This window comes from Mchenga conophoros, linkage group LG9 (genome assembly GCF_057382185.1).
Source record: "Mchenga conophoros isolate Kocher_MC1m ecotype Shallow Benthic linkage group LG9, M_conophoros_male_GT1.1, whole genome shotgun sequence".
In the NCBI taxonomy this organism is placed as follows: Eukaryota; Metazoa; Chordata; class Actinopteri; order Cichliformes; family Cichlidae; genus Mchenga; species Mchenga conophoros.
In genome coordinates this window covers 19,214,985-19,237,168 of record NC_140534.1, presented here as the reverse complement: position 1 = coordinate 19,237,168, position 22,184 = coordinate 19,214,985, and the positions used below count along the sequence as shown (strand labels likewise).

The 22,184-nt window shown below is 39.5% G+C and overlaps 1 protein-coding gene across 1 annotated transcript; it reads left to right on the top strand.

Annotated features, from left to right (window-relative positions):
• Positions 1-8,222: 8,222 nt before the first annotated feature.
• rdh12l (retinol dehydrogenase 12, like) lies at positions 8,223-19,623 on the top strand. The gene is made up of 8 exons (XM_085286820.1): positions 8,223-8,367; positions 9,838-9,962; positions 10,237-10,352; positions 13,170-13,328; positions 13,439-13,543; positions 15,267-15,476; positions 15,600-15,792; positions 18,519-19,623. Exons 2-8 carry the CDS (start codon positions 9,949-9,951, stop codon positions 18,619-18,621), a joined length of 900 nt encoding a protein of 299 aa, XP_085142946.1. The 5' UTR covers positions 8,223-8,367; positions 9,838-9,948; the 3' UTR covers positions 18,622-19,623.
• The last annotated feature ends 2,561 nt before the right edge of the window (positions 19,624-22,184 follow it).

Sequence of the window (22,184 nt, the reverse complement as noted above, 5' to 3'; positions counted from 1 at the left end):
CCACATACCAGACAGAAAGGGAAATCTTGCCAAGGTCACTGGTGCATCAAAGGGATCGGATGATAGACCTTTTAAATTTCTTACTCGGGCTTTGGCAAAAACTAGTTGCACAACTGCCGAGGGACTGAGTGTGATGTATCGCTGTTGATGTGCAGTAGCAGCTAGGATGACATGCTGTATAAATGTGTCATAAGCTAAGACCATGCAAAGACAGCACAAGCTCTGCTTCTGTTTATCTGTGAAAGAGCTCAGAAATGCTTTTTTTCACCCACACAGTGGTGGGATCATAGCAGAAATACATCAACCAAGTAGAAGTCACCGAAAGTCTAAGGAACGACGAGATTTCTATCTGTATTTGGTGATTTGGAGCACATTGTTTTAGACTGTGTGCCAACATTGTGGAATTCTGAATGCTCCCAATGCTGCATGACCTACTTGCAGCTTCAGCAGCTTAAAGATGAGGGGCAATGTTATGAGCTGACATCTTTCTTCTTTTTGCTTATGTTCTAAAATGGGAATGTCAGCAATGTGGGAATATTTCAGTTCCCTCTAGAGGTTAGTTGAAGTTCAGCTGGCTATAAAGCATGCTGTATGTTGAGGAGAAAAGACTTTAAAACATCATCATCTCTGCAATAGAATCCACTAAATATTAAAAAAAAAAATGTCTGAAAATACTTGCAGACTTTCACCTGCCTAATATGCTGTGTCTCTCGCTAGTATAAATCTTTCGAAGTATCCATGAAAACATGACACCCTTGTCCCCAGATGAGCTCACTTATGTAGCTCTGCAGTACACTACTGGCTCCTTGAGACAACTCTATAAATAGCACTGCACGCCTGTTTCCTGGGGCTCCTGGCAGAGCCCTAATGACTGTCTGCTCACCTTCAAAGGGAAACGCAACATAAATTCCCAACTGTGCCATCTCCCATCTTGCACTTATCTTAAATTGTGTCACTGATGAACACAGCAGAAGACACTGACGACACTAGGTTCATGTTGGAACACCATGATCTCCGTCGCCTAGGTTTGTGCCACAGAGTGAGGCTTTGCTGTGATGATGCAGGCTGCCATGAAGATGAAAAGGCAAATGATCAAAAGGGAAAAGCGATTAGTACAGCCGTTCTTGCATCTGCAGACATAAGAAACGGGTATGCTAGATAGCAGGGGGAGGGGAAGCATATTACTCGATGTATTCACTCACCCATCAAAATCATATTATTCAAGTGTTTCAATCAGTTCCGTGGCTACAGGTGAAAAAAAAAAAGGCCAGCCATGAAATTTTCTCCTACTAAATATTCCACAGTTAACTGACAGTGGTATTATAACAAAGTGGAAGTGATTGGGAATGACAGCAACTCAGTCGCAAAGTGGTAGGTCATGTAAAGTCACAGAACGGGGTCAGCAGATTCTGAGGCACATAGTGTGCAGAGGTTTCTAACTTTCTGCAGAGTCACTCAGAGCTGCAAACCTCATGTGGCCTTCAGATTAGCTTATGAACAGTGCTTAGAGATCTTCATGCAATGGGTTTTCATGACAGAGCAGCTGGATCCAATCCTCACATCACCAAACACAATGCAAAGTGTTGGATGCAGTGGTGTAAAGCACACTGCCACCGGACTCTAAAGCAGCAGAGACAAGTTCTCTGGAGTGACAAATCACGCTTCTCCATCGGGCAGTCCAATGGATGAGTCTCGGTTTGGCCGTTGCCAGGGGAACAGTACTTGTCTGACTGCTTTGTGCCATGTCTATCTGACGGGGGATTACAGTGTGGGGTTGTTTTTCAGTAGTTGGACTCGGCCACTTAGTCCCAGTGAAAGGAACTCTAAATGCTTTAGCGTGTCAAGACATTTTGGACAATTTCATGCTCCTAACTTTGTAGGAACAGTTTGGGGATGACCTCTTAATGCTCCAACATGACCGTACACCGATGCACAAAGACATGGATGAGCAAGTTTGGTGTGGAATAACTTGACTGGCCTGCACAGAGTCCTGACCTAAACCCGATAGAACACCTTTGGGATGAATTAGACTGTGAGCCAGCCTTTCATGTCCAACATCAGTGTCTGACCTTACAAATGCACTCCTGGAAAAATAGTGAGAAATTCCCATAAACACTCCTAAACCTTGTGGAAAGTTCTTCCCAGAAGAGCTGAAACTGTTATAAGTGCAAAGGCTGGGTTAGCACAATATTAAAGTATTAACAGTGGGATGTCACTCAAGTTCCTATGTGTGTGAAGGCAATATAGCGTATTTTGAATGTTGCAGACAAAGAATGAAACATGTTTGTTTGCGTTTGTGTTATCTGTTAGTCTAAAAGTTACACTTCACAGTGACGCTACTGACTGTGATAGGATGTTGAGTCATTTTGAGTCATTGTGTGGAAATCACCCGCATACACCCGCTATTTATATTTAAAAACAAGTGTAGTCAGTTACGAAGAAAACACCTCCAATGTTGGCATTTCCGTTTTCAGCAGAACCTAATCATTATAATAGATCTCAATTTATTCATATGAAAAAAATAGTTGACCTTTACCTTTAAATTTGGAAGAACAAAAAGCAGACTGGCCTCAGGCTGAAGATGAATTGTACAATCACTACTCAAGTCCACAAGTTTTATGTAAATAATACACTTTAGCAAATAACAAAGTTTGTTTGCAACCACAGCGCTCACCATCTGGTGACCTTCAGGTAGAATTCAGCTTTAAGGCACTTTTCATAAGCATAGAGTTAGTGTTGGGGTCATCACCAAGGACAACATAGACGTGACATGGTTCATTTCAAAAACCGCATTTAGGCCTAGACGGCTGGTGGTGTTTTATTTTATTTTTTTTAAATTTCCTTATGTCTTCCCACAGACATGTTGTATCAATTAGGCCCATGGTGCAGGAAACAGTTTACATTCTTTAAAGGACCAAAGAGCAGAATGACCCTCAGTTGGCCTTACAGTTTGACTTCTCAAGAGATTAAAAAAAAACCCACAAGAAAAAAAAATGCAGGAGCTGCATTATCACGGAAACTGGTTTGGTGGAGCTAAAAGGCTTTGGTGTGTTTCAGTCAACAGCCCAGCAGCGGTGACATAAAGGGAATCTAACATCAAGATCCCTGTTATGACATAAAAGAAAGACTGATTAGGAAGGCGTAGATTGGTATCTCAACAAAATTGCACAGCAAGAAACCATAACAACTTGGAGATTTGGATCAGTTGGGAGGAATGATTTGAGCTTGTGGATGGCACAGTTTAAGACGTTGCATAACATATGAAGAGGTGAGGGAGGCTGAGGCAGTGCGAAAGTCAATACAGAGGCATCGTGGCGGGTGCAGACAAAAAAAGAGCTAAATTAAACTGCGTGAGTGATAGGTGAACCAGTAAAGGTGGTGGCAGGCGACGGGGAGACTTGAAGATATAAACGTTCCCACTGCTTCAGATAATTTGAAGTTTTGTAGATGAGAACGGTGTTTAGGCCAGACTGCTAGCCGCCTATGTGGGTGTGTCGGGGGAGCCAACGAGATGTGATCTTGTAAAGATATTGTTATAATATAAACATTAGGGTTGTGGCTCTGCCAGCTTTGCGTCTGGTAGTTTTTTTTCCATAGTCATGAAAAGTCACTGTGTTTAGACTGAGTATAGCCATCTGTCACAATCTGGGGTTTGACTGTGGATTATAGCTTTACTTTTCTTTGTAGGATCTCCTCTGTCATGTTTGTTAATGTTTAGCTTTTTTCCCCTGTTATCTGAACTTTCTTCTACGTGTCTGCATGTGCTTTTTAAACCTCTCATTGCCATTTTTATTTTCTTGTGCAATAAGGTGGAATAATGTGTTTGCAATTTTCTAGAGATATCTTTTCACTGGTCAGTTAGTGTTTGGGATATAAAAGGGATCAAGTTAACATTTTGTCCTCAAAGTTGATGCGACAGAAGGAGGATAAATGTGCAAGGGTGAGGATTTGAGTGCCTTTGATGAGGGCTAAATTGTCAAGGCCGATTGACTGGGTCCGAGCATCTCCAAAACTGCAGCTCTGGTGGGGTGTTCCCAGTCTCCAGTGGTCAGTGTATCTACCAAAAGTGGTCCAAGGAAGGAATGGTGGTGAACCATGTGCTGCTGGTTCTGATAGAAAGGTGCCAGAATACAGAGTGCATCACAGTTTGGTGCATATGGGGCTGCATACCAGCAGACCAGTCAGAGTGACCATGGAAGAAGGTGGCCAGGTCTGAGGAATCATGCTTTTCCTTGGAAGGCCAGGTGTGTGTGTGTTGCTTACCGGGAGAATACCTGGCGCCAGGGTATAATATGGGAAGCAGGCAAGCTCTCTGAGGCAGTGGGATGCTCTGCTTGGAATCCTTGTTTCCACATGGACCCTACTTTGACATGTTCTACCAACCTAAGCATTGTTGCAGACCACGTGCACTCTTACAAGGTTTCCCCTGATGGTTGTGACTTCTTTCAGCAGAATAATGCGCTCTGGCACAAAGCAAAAATTGGTCAGGAATGATTTGAGGAGTACAACAATTAGTTTGAGGTGTTGGCTTGCCATCCAAATTCCCCAGATTTCAATTCAATTGAGCATCTGTGGCATGTGCTGGAGAAACAAGGATCTGTTGCTAACATCTTGGTGCCAGATACCACAGCACATCTTCAAGGCTCTAGTGGAGTCCATGCCTCGATGGGTCAGGCCTGTTTTGGTAGCAAAAGTAATTTGATGCTTGGTTTGTGTTTTTTATGTTTTTGAACTTATGTTAATCTTTTGAGTTAGCTCTAAGCTGTGTATCGTATTTACTCAGTTACAGATAGATGACAGATACATATACAGCTGTGCATTTAATGTCTGCCTCCATGTGTCTCCATGATTTTGTCTTCAGCTTTCACAATTTAACAACTTGGAGGGATATCATTAAGGGACAGGTAGGTTGGGATTGATGAAATCATCATTTAAAAGCTATGTATTTACGCAGGATATATTTTTCGGATATTAAAATTTGCGTGATCATCTGAAACATAATGCCACAGCAGCAGTCTCATTATATCTTGACAGTTTTGATATTGAAATTAATATTCATAATGTAATTGTTGCTCAAACTCATCAGTAGGACATATAAATCACACTTATTTCTAGATTTTTGTCCTGTGGATAAAAATAAAAGTCTTCATCCTTTTGCTTTCCATCTGCCAAAGTAAAGTTAATAGTCCCATTATAGTTAATGGATTGTTCTCATAGTTTATCCAGGGCATCCTTTTGCCTCTCCATTGTCTTTGGTTTCTGGGAAGCTGCTAATGGGACGCCAGCAAAGGATTAGGTAAACTGTTATGACTAAAAACAAAAGAGTGTCCTGTTAACAACAACAGCAAACAGACAGGAGAAGAATGACAAGGAAAGAATAAACAAATAAGCACAGACATTTTCACTTTGTCACAAAAATGTAATACAAAGAATGAAAGTTTGAAGAATAGAATCTGATATGTATTTTTCAAACTTTGTGTTTTAAGTTATTTAGGTATTACAAAACGGGGTGATTAAATGCAACGCGAATAAATCTGTTATGCAGTAAATGCAAAACTAATCAGCTGCTGCTAACAGCCACTTTACTGCCTTACCTTAAAGGAGGGTGTAATCAGTGTAAGTGCAAGCAAAGTGGATTTGGACTCCCAAGTGCTTTCTAATCAGCCTAGATCAAGTTCGCATGAACATATGATTGAATGCTTTTGTTGCACACGTTCTTTCCTAACCACAGACACGCTGCCGCACCTGAGCCCAAGTGAAAAAACCTTCCCCATTAGATTCAACTATTTTTAATACTTGCTTTTTGTTGCAAAAGCAATACACTGTTCAATGGTTAAAACAGATTTGTTTTCAACATGATATATGGATATAATGGATAACACACATGCATGCGCTTTGCTGACTGATCCTGCAGAGAAACAGGAAGGAAATGTTTGCTTATGCACAATCAGCTGATGACCGCAACAATGTTTCCTGTTCTAATGACCTTCTGACTGTACTGCAGGTCCACTGTCAGGCTGCAGTAACGTCTGTAGTGTATGAATGAGCCATTCATAGTGGCTTGCTGGAAAATGAGGATATCCACAGATGATTTATCAGAAGAAAGCAAGCTCAGCCAAGGGCATGATTTACCCAAATACCAGTCTGTTAATCTGTCTGCAGCCATAACACACCAACACAGAGCCGTCAAAGTATAGCGGTCTCAGTTTGAGGGTGACAGATGGTCACATGCTGCCATCAGCTGGTCAAAACATATACAGCACTTTTGCTGGTTGTATAAAAATGACTACTTACTGCAGTCATCCGTAAATAAGTCAGTGTTAATGGGTTAAAAATCTTTTTAAAGGCTACGCAATTAGCTTGAACACTAAGTAACTTGAGGGATATTTCTCCAGGCTTCTCGAAGAGCATTCAAAGCTCTTCTTTGGATGTTGGCTGCCTTTTACTCTGTTTTCTGTCCAGATGATCCTACACTGCTTTAGTAATGCTAAGGTCCGAGCTCTGGAGAGGCCAGTCCATCACTGATAGTGTTCCAATGTTCAGCATTGGTAGAGTGTTACGGATCATTGTCATGCTGAAAAATGCCAAACACCTTCCAGATGGTATTGCATGATGGATCAAAATCTGATTGTACTTTAATGCATTTACAGTTTTATCAGTTTTGACAAGATCCCCAACACCACTGGCTGAAATGCAGCCCCAAACCATGACAAAGTCTCCACCGTGTTTTACACATCGCTATGAATAACTGTTCGTATTAATCACTAAACCTGATGGTTCATTATTTTTGCTCTAGTTCTTGTGTAAATTGGCATACGTCATTCTTTTCTCTTTAATTCCTTGATTAAGAAAGGCTTCCTGACAGCCATCTTTCCACTGAGACCATTTCTGGTGTGTTGACAGGGCGCACACAGCTAAAGGGGAGGACAAAACAAAGACGAGGGTGACACTACACACAACATAACAAGGGGATATGACGCTCGAAACAGCCGTTTCGACACTGTGCTGAACTTCTTAAGCGGGGATGTTTCCAAACGCTTCTCCGAAGCGTGAGTCAAAACACCCAGATCACGTGACCACGCCTAGGATTTGGTGATCCAGTTCCTGCTTCTAGACATATCCAAGCGCAAACTCCCATTTTTTATTAACCAGAATCATTTGGACTTGTAATTACTGAATCAATGTTTTTTGAAGCGACAATTTTAATTAAATATGCGCATGCGTAAAAGAAAACAATACTCTATTTCATGGATTGTGAAAACTAGACAGAAGATTCTAGACTATCTAGAACACTATATAAGTATACAAAACCTATGTAATTTATATATCACAATATATAAATATCTTTTTTGAATGATTACTAGAATATAGATTGAAGAAAGCAAGAAGGAAAGAGACTGGTGGGTGAGCTCCATTCACTCCTATAAGCAGAAAGAGAGAGAGTTGCACACTTTCAACAGAAAATGTCATTTGTGGCATTAAGTGACTCCTCAATATATTTTTTTTTTTTTGGGGGGGGGCTTTAAAAAAAAAAAAATTCTCAAAAACAACTGGAGTTATGCAGGTTCACTATAACCAAAACTCCAGGCTCACACTGAGTAAAACACAGTGTTACAATATGGAAAATCCATAGCAGTGTAAAGTTCGGGAAAGCTCCCTCATGGTTAGAGGTTGCTAAGCAGAGGATGAGTTAAACATGCCTGAAATGTATTTTTCCGATTGGTCAGAAAATGTGATCGACGTTAACTCCCAGAAAACTCAAACAAATATATCCAAAGTTTGAGGGCTGTGAGCAAAAAAACGAAGACAGCTGAACCCAAAACAGCTGTAATCCTGTGTGACTATTACAGTAAATACGGCAGTGTTTTCCCTCTGTTTTACTTAATGAATAGATTTATGGTGAAGAACGCGAACGTTAACAGATGGAGAATTTTGCTGATGACTACAGTCACAGATTGCGGTGTTTAACAGTCTCAGATTTTTTTTTCCTTGTTTTGGGGGAGATTTCTCCAAAACGTGATGATCAATTACTGACGGTTTGGTATAATAAGTAGCTTTGTTTGGAATCGTGCAGGGTTTGCCTGCGTCGTTGTTTCACAGAAAAATATCGAGATGTGGCGATAGCAAAGTGGGCCAGCAGGTGTCACTGTTGAGATGGAGTTCAGTGTTTCACGAAGCCTTGCTTTGCCCATCACTAGGGATGGGAAACAGGTGGGAACACAGATGTCAACAATCAAGAGAGACAAGACAGGACAAGAAGTTGAATCACAGACAGATAAAAAAACTACAGACAAGGCATGAGAAGACAGAGGAAGCATGAAAACTAAAACGAGGGACAGAATACAAAACAGCCTTAACTGAGAACAGGTCAGTAAAAATAAGAAGACCTCAAGCTAGAAACACAAAACACAGAGAGAAAACTAATGAGAACCAGAACTACAGGCTAATCACTGAGGAATTACAACTAACTTGACACAAAGGGATATGAGACAAGAGACAAAAATGGCACTAGACCAGTCATGGAAATTCAAGGGATACAAGGATCAGAAATAAACTAAAACCCCAGATCTAGATGTGAAACAAACCCTTTGAATATCAATATACAGAAGAAATCCTGAAAATTAACAAAACTGAAAACACTGCATCCTAAACAGAGGGATCCTAACATCAACAAACTGGGATTAATTGATTTCATCTCAGGTTCCGTGTCAGTGTTTTGGTGGGTTAAACAGCCTTACATACTTTAACATGATAAACTAATTATTTTTTTCCACAAGAGCTTGGTCTATACATTTAATTTTTAAGCAACATAAGGAACACTACACTGTTTTGGGGTTTGTTTGTTTTGTTTTGTTTTTAGTTAGTGTTATCATTTTATTGCCATTATCGAGGCACTGCAGGCCCATAGAAGTACAAGGCACTGTAGTTGATGTGTTTTCTTTTTTTACGTTTGCGCTCTTATGTCTTCCACTTGTTCAGTTTCCTCAACTTTTTTGAGGAAACACTGAACAGCATGCCGAAATCTGCCAGATTATCTGCTAAAAACTCTTTGGGAATAACCATTTGTGGCTAATAATAATATTAATATTTTATACCAGTGGAACTGTCTCTCATGGCATTTTTTTTTTTTTGGCAAATTCAAACACAAATTATGTGTTCAAGCTACAGGCCGCTATTAACAAAGTGCTTAAAGATGCAACTAAAAACGGTTTCTTTGCTAAACTGATGTCATGTGTGGACACAACACCCTTGAGTTAGGTGCCTGATTCATAGGTCTGTGTCAAGTTGTTCAACCAATCAGGACTGGACTGAAAACAAGTGACAAAAAACTTCGAGTGTCTGGCTACGTCGAAGCAAACTGTATATAAATGAGGTAGGCTAAATGCTTTTTCATATATTATTCAGAAAATAACCTATGAAAGCCTATGTAGAGAAGTAAAATATAAAGCTATAAAAGACTGCTGTTATCGTTATTGTTGTTGTTGTTATTATTATTAGTGGTAGTACGCCTTTGTCACCAAGATTGCGCAAGAACTGACCGAATATCGCAGCACTAGGAGGAGTGAATAAACTGAGATCTTTTTAGAGCCTCGAGAAAAGAATAAAAGAAAAACCTGTTTCAATTTCCTTCCTCGGACCTGCCCACCCGTGCCTGCAGCCCACCTTCGCGAATCGAGCACACCTATTAGGGGATGAGACTCAAACTTCCACGTTAACCAATCAGCTTTCTCGTTCACCGACGGCCTAGCAGTTGATTGGTTGAAAATCCAGCTTGTCAAGTCTGACTGCACTTGGACATTTCCGCCTTGTTATGTTTTTTTTTTTTTTTAACTACAGGGGCTTCCTATGAACATTGTGGGCTTCGTGTGGAGGTGAATCAGTGATCAGTAACTAATTTCGGGTTTTGATGAGGTACTTGAGTCTCGGTGACTTCTGAAATCCAGAGACATGTCGTCTTTAAGGTAAGCAGACTTTACATAAACCTCAAAATCCCTCAGTCTGAAAGTTTTTGAGTTTGTGTTAAGGCTGCATGATCGATAAATAAATAAAATTACGTCGGGTTATTTATTAATACGTTACGTTAGACTAGATTGTTGTTGATAATATTTTCTTTGCTGCGGGTTGTTGGAAGTTGAAAGAGTTTTCTGTTAAGTTACAGTTGTGTAATTGCGTGTTTTGCCATATCACTCCTGTGTTGCTGATTGTGACATTAAGTCTGCTTTCTCAACATCCCAGAAATGTCTTCCGGCGCAGCTGGTCTTGTGATGAAAAGCTGGAGGGAAAAGTTGTTGTCATCACTGGAGCAAACACTGGCATCGGCAAAGAAACTGCCATTGATCTGGCAAAGAGAGGTTCGTCTGACTGAAATCATGAAATTTTAAGCCTTTCTTAACTCTCAACTGTTTTTTTTTTTTTTTAAAGTGGGGATTATTTGTGTTACGTATCAGGATATGGAATTAGGAGGAAAAGGGAAATATTAGCAGGAAATGTTGACTTTTAGATGCACAGATAAAAGACTACAATGAAGTAAACCTTGGAGGAAACTCGTTCAAACCCCACATAGAAAGGCCTCACCTGACCAGCAGGTTCAAGGTCAGGACCTTCTTGCTGTGAGGCCACATTTGGATCCACTGCACACTCTGCTGCCTCTAAATTGGTTGCAGGTGCGGACGTGAATTTGGTTAAGATAGATGGATGGATGTTTCTGGCCATCCGTTGAGTATAAATCCATCCAGGGCATGGCGTGCCTCTCACCCTGTTCCCCCATAACCCTGAAGTGGATCAGCAATGGGGATCATAGTTACACACAAGATTTTGATAGTCCTAAAAGTTGGGAAATAATTTTTTTTACTGCTGACAGTGTGTGCTTGTGTTAGATGCCTGTCCAGGGTTTACCCCGCCCTATGTCAGTTTGGACAGTCTCAATAGCAGTTGCCTCTGCCACCATGAGTCCTCCCTAGTTATTGCTAAGCTCCAATATAACCGCGCCGTGCCATCAAGAAAATGATTACGATAAAAACTGTTTATTTAAACACAGATCTGCCAGTATTGATTCTCCTGTAGATAAATTATAAGGAAGGCTAACACAAGTTCTATTGTTCTGTGTAAATTCTGAGCATGACTCAGGCGTGGCAATCCTCCACTCCCATGATGTTGGTATCATTGTCGTGCAACATGTGGCTGTCAGGAAAAGTAGCTGAGTAATGGAACAATTTGGAACCAGTTCCTGATTTAGATCTTTAGGCACAGTTCTTGTTTGATATAGTAAAATACAAGGACAAAATGAACTCAGACACAGAGCATGAAGCAATGTGTTAGTGTGTCTTAATTAGAAGAAAAAATGAATAGTCGTGGACAATTATTCAACATTAAGAAGCTGAATTTTTGCACCTACCTTAGTGGGTCTTCTTACAGTCATTTTATGAAATTGTCTTGTTTTGTCAGAACAAAAAAATTAGTTACACACAGCCATTCACTCTTATAATGAAAAGGCTGTTTTCAGTGGTCACTTTAGTAGCTACACCTGTTCAAGTGCTTTTTCAAGCAAATATCTAATAAGCCAGTAACATGGCAGACAGCAGTATTAATGTTAATTAATATTTTAAAAAGTATTTTTGTATGTGCACATGGCTGAAAAGGCCAACTTTGGTATGTGGTGTAACAGGAGAATTACACAATTAAGGTTCTGCCCAGAAATTAGCAATTGTGTGCTTTTCATTTCGACAACAACAATACGAAGTCCCTTATTTTATACTGAGAAAGATTATTAAAAAATATTCAGGACAGTTGCCAATTTTCTCAGGAGTGGATGTCCCAGAAAATTAGCACCAAGGTCATGCAAAGCTCAGAGAAATTGCAAAAAACCCAAGAGCTACATCTTCAACTCTACAAGCCTCAGTTGAATGTTAAAGTTAAGAAAAAGACTGAACAATTGCCTGGAAGGGTTGTGTGGTTAGAGAAAAAGTATCTGAAGAAACAAGATTAGGACAAAAGTTGACCAGTGGTTGGCAATAATGCATAATGCCACGTTTGGTGAAAACCAAATACAGGAAACTATCACCTACACCTCATGCCAACTGTAAAGCAAGGTGGTGGAGGTGTGATTATTTGGGTTTTGCAGCCACAGGACCTGGGCACATTGTAGTCGACTATGAACTCATCTAGTGAACCCAAAATATTCTAAAGTCAAATGTGAGACTGTTTGTCTGACAGCTCAAACTTGGCCAAAAGTGTGTCATGCAGCAGAACAACTCTAGCAGAATGGCTGCAAAAGAAAAGAATCTATGTGTTGCACTTGTCCAGTCAAATTCCGGACATCAACCTGATTGAAACGCTGTGCATGAATAAATGCATGCAAACCTCAATGACCTAAAGTAATATTGTAAAGAAAAGTGCACCAACATGTGTCCGCAACAATGTGAGAGACTGATACTTGAAAAGTTATTCCTGCTAAATGTGGCGCTACAAGCTGTCAAATTATGGACTTTTCCCGCAGTACTTTTTGTTAAATAATGACACAGTGTAATATGGCACGTGTTGTTCAATCTGAATAATCGAATATATTTAAATAATTGTAAGACCTGGTAAGGACCAACTTTTTTTATAATTGACTGAGGGTGTAAAGTTGGCTCTAGAATTCTTTGGGCACAAGTTTTGTAGTTTGTGGATTATTTAAAAAAAGAAAATGTGGAGAAATCCTTTTGCAGTCAACGGTTAGTCAAGTCTGACTCTGCCTGACTCCGAAACCCATAGATATCATTATACGATGTGTTTCTTTGCTAGACATGCTGTGGTGCTGCTTGTTTGTCGGTCTTTCTGCCTGTTACTTTAAAAAAAAAAAAAACAACAATCTTGCTTTTGCAGTGCACTATATGTACTGCAAAAGCATACGTGACTATATGTGCCTTTGGGTATCTCAGACAGATTAGTTTCAGTTTTTTTTGTGTGTTTGTCTTTTCCGAGAAATGTGGTTGTTTCTGATATCTTAAGTGATTGGTCTTTCTTACTGTCCCCATTAAAAGCTTCGCAAGTTATGAAAAATGTAATGTGCACATTTTGTCATGAGAGGGCACTCTCCACCCACTGAGCTACACCTTGCTTTTATGTATTTTCGCCATGCATTCAGTGCATGTGCTGTTTTAACTCCCGTCTTTTATTTTTCTTTGTAGGGGCAGAAAAGGTGATCATAGCATGCAGGGACATGGAGAAAGCAAACGCAGCCGTGAAAGACATCATCGAAAGCTCAGGCAATGAACATGTCGTTTGCATGAAACTTGATTTGTCAGACAGCAAGTCTATACGAGAATTTGCTGAAGCCATCAACAAAGGTAAAATGATTTTCTGGCTAAAGAAACATCCATGTGAACACACATGAAAAGTTGCATATTTTTAAACCCCCCCCCCCTTATTTTTTTTTTTTTTTCACTTTTTTCTACAGACGAGCCAAAGCTGAACATCCTCATCAACAATGCAGGTGTGATGGTCTGTCCCTTTGGGAAAACAGCTGATGGTTTTGAGATGCAGATCGGTGTCAATCACCTGGGTAAATAAAATCAGGCCTCAGTCACACCTGGCCTGACTTATACATTAGTACCGACTAATCCTTCTCCAGACTTTTTGATTTGGGGGGAGAGATTTGACAAATGAAGTTGTACCCAAAACAATTAGCACGTCCCAGGACATTTCCAAGATTTCTTTAAATGGGGTGAAAGAAATCAGAAAATAATATCTCAGGTAAAACTCAAACGGAAGCACACAAAACTGGTTGAAAATTCTTTAAAAGGTTTTTAATAGAGTTAATAAATTACAGTCTGCTTATGACAGGAAATATTTAATTTTACTCAGTGGTACAAGTAAATAACAGTGCCTCACATCCTAAATGACTCGAGGAGTGGTAGGCAGTGGCTTCAAACCACTCTGACCCACAGTGCTATGCAAAAGTCTTAACCCACACCTTCCACTTCCACTCCCTTCTATATATTCTTCTCCCAAGGAAGCAGACTTTTGTATTTTTATTATTATTATTTTGGACCTATAAATCATTCAAATATAAAAACTGACTCAACTTAACAAAGAGCCACTTTCAAATAGTATCTTTTGCCACTTTTATTTTGCAAACAGTCTGTCACAGTAACACATAATTTCTTCCCATTTGTTAGCTCTATCTGCAACAAAATGCCAAAGATGACACAATTTGACAGGCATAAAATTATATTTGTGTACCAACAAGGTGATTCCCAAACATTTAAAAGTCAAAAACTTACTATGAGCATTGGCCCAAGACGTTTTTTTTTTTTAATGGTATCGTATGAACTTGAGTGCAATTTCCATCCGTGGCTGCATTAACATGTCAACACAATTTTGAGGGTTGCGTTCAAATTTCAGGTTGGAGTAGTCCCACCCCTTTTGACTTGCCCCTCCCATCAGCTGTCAAATCCTTCAAAAGGTCACAAATGCATAGAATTTTTCAATACTCATTTCGTGATGTTGAAGTTGGATCTGACGCTTAAGCCTAAATGCAACACTTCTTTCATAATCAGCATTTTTATGACTTTACTGCAGAACAGTAAAGTTTAAGCACATGCTTTAGATATGACAGACAGACATGAAGTAAAAGGTCATCTTCCTGCGACAATATGTCCTGATTCCAGCTTTTGGAATCAACTGATTCCGGAACCACTGATCATCAGTTGAAATGTTGTTTCCAACATGAATTTGTGTTAACTGACCATTAACATAATGCAACACTGGACAAACATGAGATGTCTCACCAAAATTTTACACATCACAGGTGTCCTCGTGGTTATTATAGAAATGTAGTTTTTAAAAAAGGGTTTTGCCCTTTTAATTATATTTAGGAAAATAACTTCACACATCATAAGTCTGATAAACATGCCCCACCAAAAGAAACAGACTCAAAACTTTTAACTGACATCTCGCACTTTTTAATTTGATGTTTTTGTGCAGAATTAGTGCAGCAGGATAGCATTCCTCTTGAAATAACAGGAGCCCCTTGTGTTGTTTGTTATTTAGTTTAACGTAATTAAAATATAAGCTGTGGGTGGTCTTTGTAACACATTCTGTCTTATGGTATTTATTTGATGTAGTACATTTATTGTGAAAGTCTTTACCAAGTTAAGGTAAGTATTTTGGTAAGTACAGTATTTCGTAATTAGTGAAGTGTCACTATTTCCAAATACCTTACCCTCACTCTGTTTTCTGAAACTGAAAATTGGATTTTTAAGTCATATTTCCTCCTCCTCCAGGTCACTTCCTGTTGACATATTTGTTGCTTGACCTGATTAAAAAGTCGGCACCAGCTAGGATTATCAATGTATCTTCCATGGCTCACTCCTGGGGCTCCATAAATCTAGAGGACCTCAACAGTGAGAAGCATTACAACAAGAATAAAGCCTATGCTCAAAGCAAGCTAGCCAACGTCCTCTTCACCCGATCACTGGCTAAACGATTAGAAGGTAAATAATGCACCTTACACGCTGTCATTTCTTTCTTTTAATTTGCCAGTTTTCTGTTCAAATCAAATGCATGACTAGTAGCTTTACTGTTGGTGATTTCATTCACTTTTTCCTTACTTTTAGGCACAGGAGTGACGACCTACTCTCTCCATCCTGGAGTTGTTCAGACTGAGTTAATTCGTCATCTGAATGGTGTCCAGCAATTCTTCATGAAGATGGTCAGTCCTTTTACCAAAAACTCTGTCCAGGGAGCGCAGACAACAATTTACTGTGCTGTTGACCCATCATTAGAGAAGGAGAGTGGCGGATACTACAGGTACACTTTTTGCTGTAACACACAGAAATTATATTGCAGCTTGTTACACATAATCTAGTAGCATATTAATACAGTGGCTTTCAACACTTAGTAGTTTTAAACCAATGAAAGGTAAACATGATGTTTAACTCATCAGCTCAGAGTAAAGAGTACTTTCTCAGATTTTGCAATCTGGAAACTAAATCAGATGAACAGTAAAGATATTTGCCATGAAGCAGTTATTTAAAGGTGTGAAATATGAAGAGAGATAAATGTCCAGTTAAAGTCAGAGTTTTCTGTGTCCCAAAAGTGTCTCTCTTTTAACCTGGACAAATCACTGTGATGACTTAAGCTGAAAACATGTTCAAGGTTTTAGTGAAAAATGTAATGCATTTAATACCATGTTTTAAATGCAATATAGATTCCCTGGTAGGTGAATACATGTCATATGTGGAACTTAGACGTGAATTACTAACATCACAAATGAAGCTAAGCTGCAACGTTACAGCAGTGTAAACTGTGCAGATATTGTCACCTGAATGTGCTTCAATTCATTTGGCAATGCAGAAAACGTATGCATGTTTGTATACTTGATTCAAATCTGCTGCAAAGTCTCATTTTACACTCCTGGCAAAGCAGCTCCTAGAACACAGAATAGAATAGGATTTCCTCATTGTTACAGTAACATTTGCAACAAAATTAAGTGCAATCTCAAGAGTGTAAAGATCATTAACAGCAGTCTATAAACTTTAAACTATAAACTGTAAAAAAAAAAAAACTATGTAAGATAAATAATACAAAAGCAACCTGTCTCTATTCTCTCAAATTGCACAACCCCTAATTACACCAATCACATTCAAGTGGACATTGTAGCATTTTAATGCTTTTTATAGCTCTGAGAAAAAAACTGCTATTCAGTCCTTCTGTCCTTTCTCTAACTGCACTGTCTGGCAGATGGTAAGAGTTCAGCAAGTAGGTGACCAGGGTGAGATGTATCCATTATGAAATTTTTAGAATGAGAATCACTTTTATTGCCAAGTTTGTACACAGTGTCATGGTGCAAAAAATATTGTTAAGGTTCAAATATTAAGGAAGGAGAGTACAAACAACCATGGTCCAGAAGAGCTTGGTCAAACAATTGATTTTAATGAAATACACGCGTGGGAAGATCACTCCGTACGCAGACAGCAATTGATCTTCGACTAATCAAAGCATAAGCAGATATTTTATACCATCAGGGTTTGAATTTAATGACGCCCCCTCATGCGTCATCAGATACAATATATGCATACGTCAATTCAAAACCACAATGACTTTTAACACAGTTTGAAAAGAACATTGTCTCCGTCTTCATGGCAGATGTTTCCTGTCAACCTTTTGACTGCCGCTTCTCCAAACCCGCAGTTACAAGCAAACATGCTTAACCTCTCACCTATCAATGATTCTCTCTCTCTCTCTCTGTCTCTGTGTGTGCGTGCGTGCGTGCGTGCGTGTGCGTGTGTGTGTGTGTGTGTGTGTGTGTGCGTGCCTTACATGCTCTCTCATCTCACCCGTTGCACTTCTGACCTTTTACCAGAACAGAGGCTCATCCTTATGTGTAATAACCTAACTAAAACTATATGTACTATGTTGAATAAATGTTATAATCAAGAACCTCTACTAAAAGCTTAATAAAAGAATATAAAAGTATAACAGACAATTTGAATAACCTAGTTATTCACATAGCCTCGTCCAAACAGCTCCTCAGAATAACCTGCACTTAGACTCTGCTTTCGGTTTCACTTCTGCAAAAGGCACACTCTGCAAACCTGCAATTTCCTGTCAACTTAGTCTTTCTGAAACACACACACTGTTTAAACATCTGAATGCAATATCAATGCTGTAGATAATATTATTAATGCAATGGTAATGATGATGATTATTAACAATAGCAGTAAAATTTCCCTGATCTCCACAATATATATAATATATACAACTTTATATAAATATTACAAATAAGTACACAGAAAAGGAGTGTATACAAACTACCTACAGATATAAATATTATAATGTATTAGATATTATAACTATAATGTTTAATATTTAAAGGAGAGCACACATTTGTTAAGATTAAAATGTCCATTCTGCCACACTAGATCTCAAGTTCAGCAGTTTTTTGTGGCAATTTAGATTGATCATTTAACCTATCCCCACCAACTGCATGTCTTTGGACTGTGGGAGGAAGCTGGAGTACCCAGAGAGAACCCACGCAAACATGGGGACAACATGCAAACTCCAGACAGAAAGACCCCGGCCTGATGGTGGAATTGAACTTAGGACCTTCTTGCTGTGCGGCAACAGTGCTAACCCACAATTTTCAGGCAAAATATATGAAATAACAGCTTCTCTCCATTAAAGAAAGTCGGAAGCAAAATGAATTATTCAAATGCAACGCAGAACAGAAAGTATTTAAAAACTGCAGGATTGTATTTTTTGATTTTGTTAAATAAATAAAAAAGTGTAGATTATTCTACATTATTTGGTTACAACTGAATATTAAATTCCTAAAACATTTTTAATGGCAAACTTTTGATTCATTGGATGTTCTTCATGCTTGCTAGTGTACAAATTTAGAAAAAGAAGCCACTGTTAATGTTGACTTATAGTCTTTAAGCAACAGTGGCTGACAAGCAGAGTGTTATTTGCTCATAAAATGTTCGTGTTACACAAGTGAACAAAGTGCTCACGTGATACATCCTTGCTTACAGTGACTGTGCTCCTGCTAACTGTTCTGCGGCTGCCAAAGATGACAACGTGGCGGAGAAGCTGTGGGAGCTGAGCTGTAGTTTGCTCTCTTTAACGTGGGACTGAGACATTCAGAACTGAAAATAAAATCCTGGCAGTGTATTCTGTTTCTTTATTACCTGATGATTTCATTATAATGTAGGCCACGACAATCTTTAAACACTTCATTTTTATCTCAACAACACAGCTGTAAAACTTTATTCTGCACGCTGCACAGTTCTGACGTTTTATTTGTTCCTTGGAAAGAATTTATTATGGTCACATTTGCCTTTGACTCACACAGTGAAACTGGTAACTACACTGTAATTCTGTGAATAGCAAGTGTAAGATCAGGGGAAAGCTTATAATACTGATTTATAAAAATTAAAAGAAGCTTAAATATTTGGCTTATCAATGTTTAATACAAGGTGTGTAATTAATTGGATAATATCTGCATGATAATTCATAATAGACTGCAGTCTTGTCTACATTGTTTACAAAAACTTTTCTTTTTACTTTCTGACATTAAACAGACTTATGGAGAGCATTCATTTGTTTCTGTCTGCTTTCAAAAAATGTTTAGGTTAATTGTGTTATCGCCAGTATTATATTAGTCAACTGGATCAATATCACCTAAATTTTTACGGCCTCATTAATCCATAAAAGAATTTATAGTCTAGTTTTTTGCAATAAACAGATCTTATAATTGGTAGCTACACACAGTTGTTAATGTAATTTTCTTTACAGTAAGCTTACTGTAAATAACAGTTACTTCACTGTAGATAGACAAACACACAGCAAAAATAAATAAATGTGCAGTAACTACTGTAAATGTAAATTTCTGTGAAATCCCGTCAAAGCAAATTTATAGAAAATGCTGTTTCAGCAGGATGTAAAAAGTGCTTACAAAGACGATTCCTGTGAATCCTTTTACAGCTAATTACTTGCATCCATCTGGCAGTAAATTGCTGTAAAATTTACAGCAACCTGTTTACAGTGTGTGACGCTTTCATGATGCTAAAAGTTTAATGGTTATATGTGGCTACAAAAAATTTGTTTTTTCACTTTCAATAAAATAAATTTTAATCAGTATGGCTGTTATGCTTTCATGTCTGATATTGTGTGACAATAAATGTTTTTCTCCAAAAATGAGTGTTCATTTCATTAACCAATAATTGTCATTTTTTTTCTGACGAAAACAGGATAACTATGATCACATGTATTGACAGTTTTGTCAACGAATAAAAATGAGGTCGAATCAGAACTAATTGAGCTGTGTAGAAAATCGGGGCGAGTTTGGAAGTGATCAAATCAGAAGTAATTTCCTTGTTCAGAAAGGTTAGACAGGTGTTGTGCCAAACAGTGATCATCTGCAAGAAAGTGATTGCCACCCACGGGAGCGCGCACAGCTGCTTAAAGCTGTAGCGCCCAGATTACTTACAACTACTTCCGTGCAACTGATATAAGGTGCGGTAAGCTGAACACAGCTTCAACTGTCTGTTTGTTGAAAAATAGTAACGCGACCGCACCGCATTTTCTTGTTAGTAAGGGTAACAGCGTTGTAATGATAGGAATAGTAATTAGTTAGATTACTTGTTACTGTAAAAAGTAATGCCATTAGTAACACCGTTACTTGTAACGCTGTCATTCCCATCACTGGTACCAAGACATTGCCAGCGTTAGACAGTAGTAGCGGGTTATTTGGACTTTCAGTATAATACTGTACAATAGTTAAAAAGCTACTGTCTGTGAACTGCGTGTGCACCAATCATTTTTTTTTTGTTTTTTGTTTTTACCTGTGAATCATTCAAATATAAAAACTGACTCAACAAAGAACAACTTTTAAATAGTATCTTAGGCACTTTTTTTGCAAGCAGCCTGTCACAGTAACACATGAGGGGGAGTGCAATTAAAATGGATGGATTTCTAGTGTGGTTCCCCAGCTGCACCAAGGCCGATCAGCAAGCACTCCAGCGGGTGGTGAAAGAAGCTGGCAGAATTATTGGAACAAGTCTGCCAGAGATCAGTAATATCTTCCCCACTCGCTGTCTGAGGAGGGTGCACAGTATCCTGCGGGACCAACATCACCCTGCGCGCCACCTTTTCCATCTGCTGCCCTCAGGGAGAAGGTACAGGTCTATACAGGCCAGAACATCCAGACTGGCCAACAGCCTGTAACCACAGGCTGTGAGGCTCCTGAACTCTCTGCCCCCCTCTCACGGACAATAACCATATCCAACTTCTTAATAGCAATGAACTGGTCTGCATTGGTGCATCATATCTTTATTCTCTTCCCCCTCCTGCCCCCCCCCTCTCTTTCTTAAATAGATAACTATCATATCTGATATATCTCACAGTACAATAATATTGAATGGGTTGCATTGTTGTATTTTGTCATGTTTCTCAGGTCTTTGTCTGAATTTCTACGAACATTATTGCTAAGGATTGTCTTATTGCATTGGAGTCACACTGGGTTAAATATGTACACTTGGGTTTTAAGGGGTATTTATTATTTTTTTCTTCTTTTTTTTGGGTTGTATGGAAGCCCCAAACGCAATTTCATTGTTCTTGACAATGACAATAAATAAATAAATACTTAAATAAATACTTAAATAAAATGTTGTTTCCAACATTTCCAACCGCAGACAATGAATCCCTGTTAACTGACCATCAACATAATGCAACACTGGACAAACATGAGATGTGTCATCAAAATTTTACACATCACAGGTATGCTCATAGTCCATCCATCCATTTTCTTCCGCTTATCCGGGGCCAGGTCGCGGAGGCAGCAGCCCAAGGAGAGAAGCCCAGACCTCCCTCTCCCCAGCCACCTCCTCCAGCTTGTCCGGGGGCAGCCGAGAGATATAATCTCTCCAGCGAATGGCCGAACTTCTCACCCTATCTCTAAGGGAGAGGCCCATTTCCGCCACTTGTATCCGCGATCTCGTTCTTTCGGTCACTACCCACAGCTCGTGACCATAGGTGAGGGTAGGGACGTAGATCGACCAGTAAATTGAGAGCTTCGCTTTTACACTCAGCTCCCTCTTCACCACAACAGACCGGTACAGCGTCCGCGTCACTGCGGCCGCAGCACCAATCCATCTGTCAATCTCCCGCTCCTTTCTCCCGTCACTCATGAACAAGACCCCAAGATACTTAAACTCTCTTAAACTCTCACTTGGGGCAGGAACTCGTCCCTGACCTGGAGTGGTCACTCCACCCTTTTCGGGCTGAGGACCATGGCCTCAGAATTGGAGGTGCTGATTCTCATTCCCACTGCTTCACACTCGGCTGTGAAACGTTCTAAGGCGAGCTGGAGGCCATTACCCATTAAGCTAACAGAACCACATCATCCGCAAAAAGCAGAGATAAAATCCTGAGACCACCCACGTGAAAGCCTTCCGCCACTTGGCTACACCTAGAAATTCTGTTCATAAAAATCATGATCAGAATCGGTGGCAAAGGGCAGCCCTGGTGGAGCCCATCACCCACAAGGAATGAGTCAGACTTATTGCCGGCTATGCAGACCAAGCTCTTGCAATGGTTGTATAGGGACTTAATGGCCCATAGCATTGGGTCAGACACCCCATACTCCTGGAGCACCCCCCACAGGACCCCCCGAGGGACACAATCAAATGCGTTCTCCA

Coding starts and splice junctions, on each gene's coding strand:
- rdh12l (XM_085286820.1), top strand. Junction 13,544..15,266: donor GATCGGTGTCAATCACCTGG/GTAAATAAAATC, acceptor CTCCTCCTCCAG/GTCACTTCCTGTTGACATAT. Junction 15,793..18,518: donor GAGAGTGGCGGATACTACAG/GTACACTTTTTG, acceptor CCTTGCTTACAG/TGACTGTGCTCCTGCTAACT.